The 12,352-nt window shown below is 42.0% G+C and overlaps 1 protein-coding gene across 1 annotated transcript in view; it reads right to left on the bottom strand.

Moving 5' to 3' along the window:
• The window catches only part of syne1a (spectrin repeat containing, nuclear envelope 1a), a 109,428-nt gene that overhangs the window by 29,228 nt on the left and 67,848 nt on the right, over positions 1 to 12,352 (bottom strand). Inside the window, exons 84-95 of the mRNA XM_088404054.1 lie at positions 10,852 to 11,126; positions 10,600 to 10,765; positions 10,377 to 10,532; positions 9,695 to 9,847; positions 9,196 to 9,378; positions 8,707 to 8,844; positions 8,202 to 8,387; positions 6,964 to 7,086; positions 6,608 to 6,790; positions 5,514 to 5,657; positions 3,440 to 3,649; positions 437 to 577 (exon numbers count right to left, since the gene is read on the bottom strand). Of these exons, the coding sequence (XP_088260180.1) occupies positions 437 to 577; positions 3,440 to 3,649; positions 5,514 to 5,657; positions 6,608 to 6,790; positions 6,964 to 7,086; positions 8,202 to 8,387; positions 8,707 to 8,844; positions 9,196 to 9,378; positions 9,695 to 9,847; positions 10,377 to 10,532; positions 10,600 to 10,765; positions 10,852 to 11,126 (2,058 nt within the window). The remainder of the gene's footprint in view (positions 1 to 436; positions 578 to 3,439; positions 3,650 to 5,513; positions 5,658 to 6,607; positions 6,791 to 6,963; positions 7,087 to 8,201; positions 8,388 to 8,706; positions 8,845 to 9,195; positions 9,379 to 9,694; positions 9,848 to 10,376; positions 10,533 to 10,599; positions 10,766 to 10,851; positions 11,127 to 12,352) is intronic.

Here is a 12,352-nt window from a genome sequence, read left to right on the forward strand (position 1 = left end):
TCTGGATCAGGTCTTCTTAAGTCCTTAAGTCCTAGTGTACTTTCCAATTACAATATGTCTCATATGTTTTCATAACTTTGCTGTCTTGCTGACACAACGAGACACAAAAATAGACTGGGTCTCAGGAAGGGTATATAATTACTCTTTATGAGATAATATATGTAATATATGATGACACTTTGTGTACACAGTCTTTGTCTCATGTAGCTCTTTATAAGACAAGGTACTGCATTAGGTCACTAATCAAAACGAACGAGACATCACTTTTTGGGTTAAACACACTAAAAGGAATATTTCTGGTGTTGAAAAAAAATAATCATCAAGAGCAAATTAGTGTGACTTAGTTGAAAAAAAAAAAGAAGGTGATGATGTGAAGAGCAGGCAGGTCAAGCAGGGTACCAAGGGGAAGGGGGGCGGGGGAGCAGATGGGCAGTACCTGGTTAAGAGGAGCATCAGCGTTAGCCCCAGGGGAGGGGGAGCGGCACGCAGGGGGAGAGGAGACCTCACTGTTGGTGCCCTCCTCCCCCGACTCCTCGGTCACAGGGGAGAGGAGCGTGTGGCAGCGGCCTGCCGTCATCTGACCGCACCAAAAGCAGCAGCAGGAGGAGGAGGGGAGGGGGAGTAATAAAACGGGAAACATAGGACAGGAAAAAGCCCAATGAAAAGTGTGAGACAACAGAAAAACAAAAGCGAGTGCGAGAAAAGGCTTCAAAATGAAAGTGGGTGTGCAGGTTGAGCAGGTTGTAGCGGGCGCATTGTTTGATAATTGCATGGGAAGCAATCAAAATCCGTTCTACCGTGTTGTTGTCCAACACTAACCAAGACACAGACACCCCAACAGCTCGTGAAACGGTTCTCGTTATCATATGCGTTTGCATCTCCTGTTCAAAGCAGAGGTCCCATCCACCACTAAATACCTGTGGGACTTTTGGTACCAGGCCGGGAGAGCCTGACTTCAAAATGTACAGTAACCTCAAAAATCAGGTGTTCCTGCATGTTATACTGCGGCCCAGGTGAAGACATAATAATAACCAACAATGGACAGACTGTAACAGGGGCAGTATCACAAAGCTGTACAGACATAAAAGAAGACTTTCACAGCTACAGAAGTGACGCAATAACTAGTAATTTTTTCACAGGATAAAAATTGCCTTCTGTGAATGTTATTGTCAGTCTACATGTGCTGCTGCACTGTTTTGTTCAAAAATTAAACTCTGCCACAAAGATGCTCTGTTTGCCCATTAATAATGTTTCCCATTACATTTTAGCATTAAGCTAGCAGTCTAAAGAGCAAAGTGAAATGGTTGTTTAAGATACACAACATGCAATATTATTCATGTTAGGTTTAACCACAAAGACGCTATTTGTTAGCCCATTTGTAGTTTCCCATTATGTCAGCATTGAGCTAGCAGACTAAAAAGCAAAGTCCCATAGTTGTTTACAATATAACAAGCCATTTTATTTCTTATTATTTATTTAAGGTTTATATCCATTTAAGGTTTTTATCTCGAGACACTACTGCATTGCCCGAGTTGAAATAGGTTCAGGGTGCAAAACTGGTTGAGTACTGCCATCTTTATAAAATATATACTGAATATTTAAGTACACAAACAACAAAACACAGCACGTGAAAGGAAAGGAAAAAACATTGTGAGTATCCAGAAAAGTACATTGCACCGCAGTCTTTGCATTGATACTGTAGCAGAGCGAAAAAAAAACTGCAGTCTCAACACTGTACGTAAAGGCCCCGAGTATGAGTGTCATTATCTGTATTGGAAGTGGGCCATTTGTGTGCCAGGCCGCCAGTCTGCATGCACGCATGAGTAGCGAGACACAAGTAAAACGTGAGCCAAAGTCTGACTGGGCGGCTTTTTGGCAGTTGACAACTTGGCTAAACTCACTCGGGGCCTTGCTAAAATACGCGGGATGCTTTCCCGGGTTTTATGATGCAATGCGGCGCAATGGAGGACATCGGCATGCGGGGTTTGCTCTCAGCTGCACGGACACTAGGTCAACAATGATCAACCTGAAAACTAGACTATCGCGCTGACACACTCACACAAAAGAAAACCCACGCAGTCATACATATCCTGTTTCCTGGCGCAACGCGGTGCAGACAGCACTGACAAGGCCGTGGAATGTGAGACGTACACAGTAGCATGAGACTTCTAAACGAGGCAGGCTAATGAATGGAACAGATAAAAAGTGTGCTGACACACACGCGTGCTCACATACACACAGGAAGGACAAAAATCTCAAACTTGTAAAAAAGACTCAGAGTTGATGTTGCTGTATCTGAATAAATACATTAAATTGATAAGTTAATGAATAAATAACCAAAGGTAGCAAAAAACAAAATATGCATTAAAATTTATTATATAGTGTGTATCTTGTTTTAACAAAATATTGAATCATGAATAATAAGGACAACATTTCAACTGTTTCTTAAATTAATAAATGCATTTGGTGCTGACTGAAAAGGAGAAAACCAAAACAATGCACAGACCTTCTACTTTTCAATTTAAGTAATTTAATTTTCAATGTTTTACTAGTACCTGTTTCTATATTATGTGATTACGTTGCCCTTTTCTTCTAAAACTGTGAATTTTAAAAACAATATACATTTTAAAAATGTTTTATTACAAATACAACCAATATTTACTTGAATTATAGGATTACATTGCTATTTGTCTTTAAATATCATGTTGAGAAAAAATACAAAAATGTTTTAATGTTTTTACTAGCAATGAAAATATAACTTTTCATTGAAATGTATTATGATTGCATCGCCATTTATTTAAAAAAATGTATTTTAAAAACAAAATACAAAAAATATTTCAAAAAGATTCCTAAAGAAAATATATGACAAATATTTCAGTCAAATAATTATTTCTTTAAACTGTCCTCAAAGCATTTAATCATAATTTCGAAGTTATGCAGGACTTTTGCAACTATGAAAAGAGGAAAATAAATGATATATTGACTCAATTATATCAACTGTTGCAGTCAAAACCAAAGTAAACAAATAACTTTTGTTTCAAAGCTCATTTCAAAAAGACCACAACTGTATATCCTTTCAGTAATTGGTGGATAATATGGATTCAAAATACTTGTTTTAAGTGTCATTGCATCTTATTTAATCTTTAAAGTTAGTCAGGTAAAATCCAGATATCGCTATAGATGTAAGACTCAAAAGTTTTTGAAGAAAAGAAAAAGAGAAAGGACTTTGAATGAAGCAGCATGTTGTCATTTTGACGCACTTTTCAAAGCACGCCAATTTGAGAGTAAAACAGTTAATGTGATGTTTTTTGACTGCAACCATAAACTCCCTTCGGCGGCCGTTTTTTTTACATTTAGGCAGTCTCGCAGAAGGTGCCATCAAACACATACGCGCACACACCCAAGATACGTGCGTATCGGGGCGGGGGTTCCTACTCACCATGACGACCGAGGGGTGCGCAGGCAGCTGCTTGTCGCCGGCTCCTCCGGCGCCGGGCATGTCTTCGTCGCTGAGCTCGTCCGAGAGACCGTCGGCCTCGCTGAGCGTCAGGAGCATGGTGGCGTGCTTGGCCTTCACCGTCAGCATCTTGCACTTGGAGTGCAGCGAGGCGATCTGCTCCTGGTAGCCGCGGATCTTCTGGGCCAGCTCCTGTCACAACATAGCCACCGCGGGGGTCAGCGCAGTTTACTTCCTGGTTAACAAAGTATGGCTCGCTTCATGCCGAGTGAGACGCCGGGGCGCGCCGTGCCAACGGAGCATTCTCCTCCCTTTCCCAATCTCTGGCTTTTGGGAGCGCTCGCATAGAACCGGAACGGCTCTGCCTCACTCTCTCCCTTCTGTATCTCTCGGCCAATCAGAGCAGGGAGCGGGCCTATGACTCAGAGCGGCGGTCGGGCCAACAGGAAGGATGTTTGGTTGAGCGAGACGCGGCGAGCGAGAGCTTGAATTCAAAATTCCTCGGAACCTCGCAAAAAAAAGTGCAGGGAAAAACAGGAAGTGATGTCAGCGCACGCCTCCCCCCTTTCCTCCCCTCCCGTGCAAACCGCAGGGCAGATTCTTGACAAAAGGGAGCAGGCGAGGAGAGAGGGAGTGTTTGGAGTGACAAAGGCGGTGTCGGGTTTCAGCTGTGGTATGAGCCTGAATGGCTGCCGACCCCTCCTCCCCGACCCCGAGCGCCGCAGATGGTCAACGCACATATAATCAGGTCACGTGACTAACTAGGCCAGCGGTCGACGCGAGGCGCTCGGCTTAAGGGGCCAACCGCAGGCGTCGGAGCGCCGCCGTGATGGAGAGATTTCTGTCCGGAGGAAGCCGGGCTGGAAATAACATCCGATATTGAGCGCGCGCTTCCAGGAATCGCTCGTTTCTCTGCCTTGCGTTTTTTTGAGTCCCCGCAGCGGGGATCAAACCGCCGAGTCACAAAGTTGGGCTGGAATACCTCACTTGAACTAAAGCGATTAAAACACTGCGACAAGCAGGAATCTGCAGCATCAGATAAAGTAGAAATATGTGCGGGCAGCATTCATAAAGGTGCACTGCTTATTTGGAAAAAGACAGCATGTGAAAAATGTATCCTCGTGAACTCATTCAATCCTGAAAACATATTTTTACTACATTAAATTCTAGGTACAGTACTTATTTATATTTTCTTCCAATTTCCTTTCAAATGTTTTGTTAAAGGAGTTCTCAAATGGATTAGTACAAAAGGTCAATCATTTCCTTTAGGTTCAGAGTAATCAATTACTCAATACTAACTTCATCAATGAAAGTAATCAATTACCTTCTCAGAGTTGGGCTTGAGCAGGGTCTAAAATAGATTGGTAATGAATAAATTAATTGAAAATTAGATAATAAATTCCCGGGATTGATCAATGAATGATAAATGTAACTATAAAAAAATGTACTTAAAGTTTGTTCATCACAGAAGCAGCTCAAGTTTAGCCTACCACATCAATGCAAAGCACCCACAGCTAACAATAGAGACTAATGTACCGTACCACAGCTAAGATCTTTGCCAAATTAAACTGGAGAACACACCGCGTTTAAGCACGGCTAAGACGGGCGGGAAGGCCGATGTTTTATTGTTATTTTCTAATTATTTGGTCACTTGCGAAAAATTGAGAAAACTTGGGCTCTTGGGATTCCTTTCAAATCCAGCTGAAGGTAATCGATTACATTAAATAAAATCAATGACTGAAGCCACCTTCTTTATTCTAAATTTTAAAAAATGTGCTTCAGTGACAAAAAAAATGACATTAATTCTATCAATTAATTAAGATCTCGTTTTAGTCTCCTGGTAACACTAATGAGATTTTTGCAAAGACTATATTGTGCAAGTGTGGCGAATGTTTCTATTCACGCCGCATTTCCTGTATGCATACACTTCTATAACAGTGCAGGAAAGACACTTCCTGTTTCCGTTCTTTTAGAGGTTGCTCTGATTGAAATCATAACCATAATTCATCTTATGAAGCCCAGTTGTACAAAAATGTGTTTTTTTTTCCCCACTGACCTCATGGTGGTGGATCTGCGCTTGAAGTTCCTGAATGTTGCTTGTGCAGACAGGCCGGTCCTGAATGATACGGTGGGCTTCTTCTATTAACCTCTGTAGGTTCTTCACCTCCAGCTCATATTGGTCATATTGCACCACTGCCTCCTGAACAACACAACACAGACATTTTTCTTTGTTTGTATTAATACAACTATCTGTTAGTTTACAACCTTTTCTAGCTACTGCCATCTAGTGGACGAGTATTTAATTGTTCTGCCTGTTGTACATCACTGGAATAAATAATAGAATACTGAATGTAAAAGAAAAAATCTGATAATCCATCCATCCATTCATATTAAGTACATGAAAATCATCAGATGACCTCACTGATTTTGTTGGTGAAAAAGGAAAACACTTGGTGAGTTTGATAAGAAGAAATAGCGATAGTTTCATGCTCAATTGAAGTCAATTGTGTGACGCCTGAGTTGTTTGTCCTCTCCATGGTCTCCAAGGACCCTTCCTCTTATGACTAAGCTTCTCCACAATGAGCTTAAAGGTAAATCAGCCCAGAAGCAGAGGATTGGAGGATAATACCAGTCTGAAGAAGCTCAAAAAAAAAAAAAAAAGACAGATATTCCTAATGGCAAAAGACTATTAGTATTAGCTATTTGTACTATTATAAAACATTAATTGCAATAAAATCTTCTATGCAGCCTCATTAGTTTAAACATGGCCTTCTGATTAATATCATGTTTGTGGAATCTGAATTAAGCACGAAAATATGCTCATAATTTTATTATGTTAGGGGGAGGCCGTTTTGCCTCTTGCAGTCGACTGAAAATGACATCAGGTAACAACCAATCACAGCTCGGTTTGCAAATGTCACATGACCTGACTCAGAAAACAGATGTGCCGTGATTGGTTGTTACCTGAGCCCTGAGTGACGGAGATGTCTTTTTGAGGCGACGAAAAAAGTGTATTGACTTTTCCTTAAATCAGACTATGTTGCCTTCCGTTAATCATCTGAATTTGACATCATATATGGTTATTGTATTTTTTTTAATTAATGTTTTTAAAACAATACAGATACTGCACGGAGCTTGAGTGCTCATTACCTGCAGGATGTTGCACTGCTGAATTGTGGTGTGCTGCAGCTGGCTGGTTTCCTGCTGCAGGCTCTGCGCTGTGCGGCAGACGGCCAAATCGGCCACCACCTCCTCCGGAAGCCGGAGGGCGCTCTGGTACCGCTGCACCGCAGCCACCTGCCGCTTGAAGCCGTCCATCTCAGCCAGCAAATGCTAAAGGGGAGGAAATGGATATATATTCAAGCCTTTAGTGGTATTTTTCCATTTTTTGGACTTTTATTGCCCCCCAAAAAATCAATAAACACCACTGAACATTTTGAAAGGTGAAATGAATGTTTTTCTCAAAAAAAATAAAAGTAGCATTGAGATTTCATGTGTCATCTTACTTGTCTCTGATTGAGCTGTTCTCTCAGGCTGAGCCTGTTAAGATCCGGGGACGCCAGCGTGACTTGGACCTGGTCCACTGCAGCATGCAGGCTTTTCACCTCGGCCTCCAAATTCGATATGTCCTGAGGAAAGACATAGAACAATTATTATTAGGATTGCGATTGTAATGTGGAGCAGAAACAATATAAAACTCGCTGTTTGTGTTGGGTGTTTGTAGAACCACTAATTAAAATTATAAATGAAACCAGTGAGTTGCTTTTTATTTCAAAGTTGGCGGACATAACCTGTGTGTGTACAAATCGGTGCCTCAAAGGGTTGAAATGGCTCGACCTTAAGAGATTAACAACTTATCAGTGAGGCTAAAGGGGGAGTGAGGCTTCCATTTGCAACGGATCATAAAAAGGAGAAAATGGAAAAGGGATCATGTGGTCTGATTGAGTCCAGATTGACCCTGTTCCACAGTGATGGGCACAACTGGAAAAAACCAACACAGCCATGATGCATGTGCACAATACTAGCCTGTAGGGTGCAGTGCTTGCTAAATCAGCCTGGTTTTGCAATTCAAATGCAGTACAAATATTTGAGGCCCCAAATAAATTAGGTCAACTGTCAACTGGTATAAACCAAATGAGCACCAATGGAATATGTTCTTGCATGATATTCACAAATGCCATCCAACACTGAAAGGGTTTAATACACTTTATACTATTCAACTACTATTACAAAAGTGCATAATTCAACTACTGTATCAAAATTAAGTGAGATCTACAAAATTCCATGTTATTGGGACACACACACATGTCTATTTACGTATATGAAGGATATGATAGCTCATTCTTAAATCTTTCTGAGTAAAATGTGGCTTGTCATGTTACAAACCAAACATGCCACAAGCCAATGTAAACAGTCAGTTGCATGGATGACAGATTTGTGGAACATGACTCACTGCCTGCTGCAGGGTTTAACAAACTAATGGAGTCAATCATGGGGATGGAGCACCCATAATCGCCACATGGGGGCACTGTTGATCTGTAGTTCCGTCGTCATTCACTTTAAAGCGGATGATTTGATAGGAAATGTGTTTTTTTTAGGCCCACTTTATTTAACATTTATTAACATCGTTATTGCACTAACCCCCATATATGTACATACATTCTTTTTGCAAATAACTTTGTCGACTCCCAAGCTAAAAGGCTTCTTAAGAGTGCCAATCAGTCATTTCTAGGCATTCATTTACCTTCACAGCATCCTGCAGACTCTGCAGGCGGGTTTTAACGGCCAGCTGCAGCTCCTCCGTGCGTCTGCTGAGGTGCTTCACCTGATGACGCCACCCTTTGGTCGCCAGCACATCCCCCAACTGCGCCTCCCACTCTGCCAGGGCCTCCAGGTCGCCATGGAGACCGCGGCACTCCCTCAGCAACACCTATTGATGCGGAAGTGCAAAATGACATGTGAGAAAGGGAGGAGACTTCGAGACCTGTCAAATGGTACTAATTAAGGGTGTTGAATACTGCTCAGGCTGACATTCAACTAGAAATTAGCATAAAGGATTCTAATTAGCTGCACATTTTTTGTGAACTCATTCAATCCCAAATACAGTATATATTACTGTATTTGGGGGGGGGTGTTGTGTGGTTGTGTCCAGAAAGTTAGTCCCAGGCATGTATAAGTTTTTAGAAAACATTTGAGTGTTTGAATGAAGGAGATTGTGCAATTAAAGCAATATTGTAATCAAGATGCACCTGATATGCTCGGATTTGCTCCTGTAGTTGTGATATTGGACTCCAGATGACGTTGCCAGACATCAGAGTTTCTGCTTTTTCAGCCCAACTCAAAATGAATTCCTTCACGCTTTGATATTCCGCCATCTGCTTCTCTGCCTGTTCAGGTTCATAAAGTCAACACAGAGGAGAACATAGAATGAATTCAAATAAAGTCATCACGGCATATTCCCATATTTCCCTATTATTGGCTGATTTTTCTTGGAACTCATGTATTCATTCCATTTCATCTCTGCTGACCCCCAGATTAGATTTCGTTAGCCACATTTGAATGCACCGCACTTGCATATTTCTGCTTGAGTCCGATTGTGTGTGTTGTTAAAATTCTCCTGTAATCCGTAACATTCATCATTGTGTGTTAATGTCAAGAGCAGATTTTAATCATTCCTTCTGATATGATTTAACATGTTAATAACAAGGCAAATAAGATGGGAGTGTCATGGCGCTGACCTTTTTTAGTCTGTTGCTTCTGTCCTGGACCTGCTGCGTGGCGTGCCGCAGCGCTTCGGCCATTTTGGCCACGACGTCCCCAAGCTGCTTGCACAGCAGCGGGTTCTGCTCGCCGAACTCTTGCACGGCCGCCGCCAGCTCGGTCAGGGTGTGAGCGCAGCACTCGCACTCCTCGCGGAGAATCTGAGGAGGAAAGTTGAGATACAGTATAGTACTACTTTCCTATTTAGACAAGGCTTTGGTGCCATCTTGTGGCAGTTTAGAAAGGGCTTTAAGTTGCTTTAAGTTTTTTAGGGTACAAACAGTTAGGGAGTTTTCACAGAAAAAAGTGAACCACAAAGGCACAAGCGGGATTACCAAACCAAAAAAGTGGATTAGAGTTGAGGGCAGATTCCATTCCAAACTTTTGACACTCATTAACCTTAACATCTGCTCGATAGATAGCTAATTTACCAGGGGTTAATTGCTTACTAATTATTCACTTAGTCAGGTTGATTACCCTGTTCTCCTCTTTGGCCTCCTCCAGACTGGCGCCCTTAATTTCAAATTTCATCGTGATGGTCTTCAGCTTGCTCTCGATGTCCTTCAATCTACAGCTGAAGTCCTCCTTCACGTCCCGCGTCTGCTGCACCTCCCGTTCTCTGGCTTGGACCTGGAGCATAAACGCACTCAGGATTAACAATTGATGAGAAGAAAAAGTCATCATCAAACTTAACACTGGTCAAATACGCTTTTTTTATGGAGGCGAGCTGTCACCCTTGACTAATGCCTACTTAATACTGTATAAGTCAATTGAGCACTGTGGTGATAACTATAACCATTGGATGGCAATGGTTCCACACGTATAACACATGTATTATCTACATGCAATTCTAAGTAAGGAATGGAAGTCAATCTTTCACATGATACAACCCATATTTACAGAGACATAGCACACAATATTCTGTTGGCCTTGAAAGGTGAGTGAAAATACTAAAAATACTGGCTCTCCAATAACGCTTGGCACTAAAAGAGTTGAGGAGCTGAAATTTCAAAATGTCAAAGCTCAAAATGGCAACACCATTTAGCTATTACAATATCAGGAGTGTGACACCTCTTGGCTCAAATACTGCAAAAATGATGTGGAGGAAAAGGACCCCAAGATTGTGAAAATACTGCACAAGGGTTAATGAGCTCTTCACCTGATCTTCAGCAGAACCCAGAGCCAGAGTCACCTCGGCCAGCTGCATGCTGAGCTCCGACGGCAGCCCCGCCTGCAGGTCGTGATACTTGGACTGCTGCATCTCTGCCATGCGCTCCACGCTCTGCCGTCTGCTGATGACCCCGCCGTGTGCGGCCTGGGACACGGCACAAGCGCAAGTCAAACATTCTGCCGATATTCTGCGTGAAGGCATTTATGAGCACCTCTAGTTCTTGTAAGAGTGCATCCAAGTCGGCGGTGGGACTCAGAAGCAAGCCTCGGGTGTCTTGAATCCAACCTTTGACCAAGCCCAGCTCCCTCTCTACCTCTTCTCTTTCTCTCAACTCCTGCTGCACCTGCACCCTGCTGGCCCGAACCTGAGACACCAGGCTTGAAAAGACAAAAGAGGGGGCAAAAATGTCAAGTCTTATCAAGTTTATTTGTATTTTTGAGTAAAAACTCAAAGCATTACACACCTGTCATACTGTCCCTGCATGCGTTTGATCTCCTGCAGGCACGATGTGTCCTGAGGACTGGTCCGAGACTCTTCTCGCTTCTCCTCATCTCCTCTGAGGCTGAGAATGTGCTGCCCCAGCAGAGCCAGGATCGATTGTTCCCGCTCCACCTCCAGGACAAAAGAGTCATGGTACTCCAGGAGGGTCTGGAGGGCCGCCCTGGTGGCCGCCTTCTCCACGGTGCTGTCCGGGATGCGGCCGTGGAGGTCCGACCAGACGGAGTGTACCTTATCCATCTGAGGAGCAGATAAAACAGAATTAGGGTCATATCAATTAAATTGACCCATTCTTACCTTTATCTACTTCAGTGGTTACAGTTAGTGAAAGCAAAAGCCCCCCCACTCATCACGCTGATTATAAATTAGATTATTATCTATAAAAATTGTATAAGTATACTCAAACCTGTTCCATTTTTAACAGTTTTTACAGTGTGTAAACAGGTTACAAGTTAGTCTAAAATAAAAAAAAAATAACCGAGTGCCTGAAAGTAATAGGATGAAAATTCTTATTTTATTGCAATTGAACTTCACGTGATAAAAACAAAGAGAGTGAATAAAGTATACAGATTAAAATGATGATTTTTAGGGAAAACAATACAATCGGACAAAAGTTAAAAGGTCTTGTAGGAAATGAGATCAATGGACTCTATTGCATGGAATGACATCATAACTATTCATACAAAGGGCCCATAGAAAAGCCAGGGATAACAGGAAGGTGCCACATGTCAGGAAGTAGAGCTCCCATCATTTTGACCTCATTTCCCTTTTAGGTGGAGTGCTTTGTAGGAATTTTTTGGAGCTGACACGTTCTCGCTTAAAATAGGCGTTGTGGCTCGGCGGGGGAAACAACTGGCTCAGAGCCTGGAGTTACATCATGGCATAGCAACTGGTTTTGGAGTTGTTTGACCCAAATCAGAGGGACGAGGAGAAAGAAGAAAACTGCTTGTCAGCTGCAAAGTTCAGCTCAGCTTTCTAAAACGTTTTCTCATTATTGTGGCAGTCAGCGCATTTACGAAGTACAATCACGGAAAAAGAAAAGCATATAATAGGATATGTAATACAAACCCAACTTCAGAATTTTTCAGCTAATTTTTTGCTTTGACTTGTGAGCAAAAACTTGAAGTAAGTGCTGTTTGTTGGCAGGGATTTCATCACACTATGATACTGTTGATGATTTATTTATTTATTATTATTATACTATTATTTATTATTTATTTATTTATTTATTTAACGATAACATAGCTATGTTAACTAACATATGTTAGCCTAAGGTTAACACATAATTCCAACTGACAAGGCAGGCAGACAAATTGCATATAATACCCTTTAAAAATGTATATTGAAAAACAAACGGTGGAGCAACACATGTAGATGGATTAGTGACATAGTGAGGAGCAGGATTATCTCCATGTACGAAGACATCCATCCACCCTCTGTATTATACTGCCCACAGGTGAACAAGG

This window comes from Hippichthys cyanospilos, chromosome 20, assembly GCF_059441005.1.
Source record: "Hippichthys cyanospilos isolate Australia breed blue-spotted pipefish chromosome 20, RoL_Hcya_1.0, whole genome shotgun sequence".
Classification (NCBI taxonomy): Eukaryota; Metazoa; Chordata; class Actinopteri; order Syngnathiformes; family Syngnathidae; genus Hippichthys; species Hippichthys cyanospilos.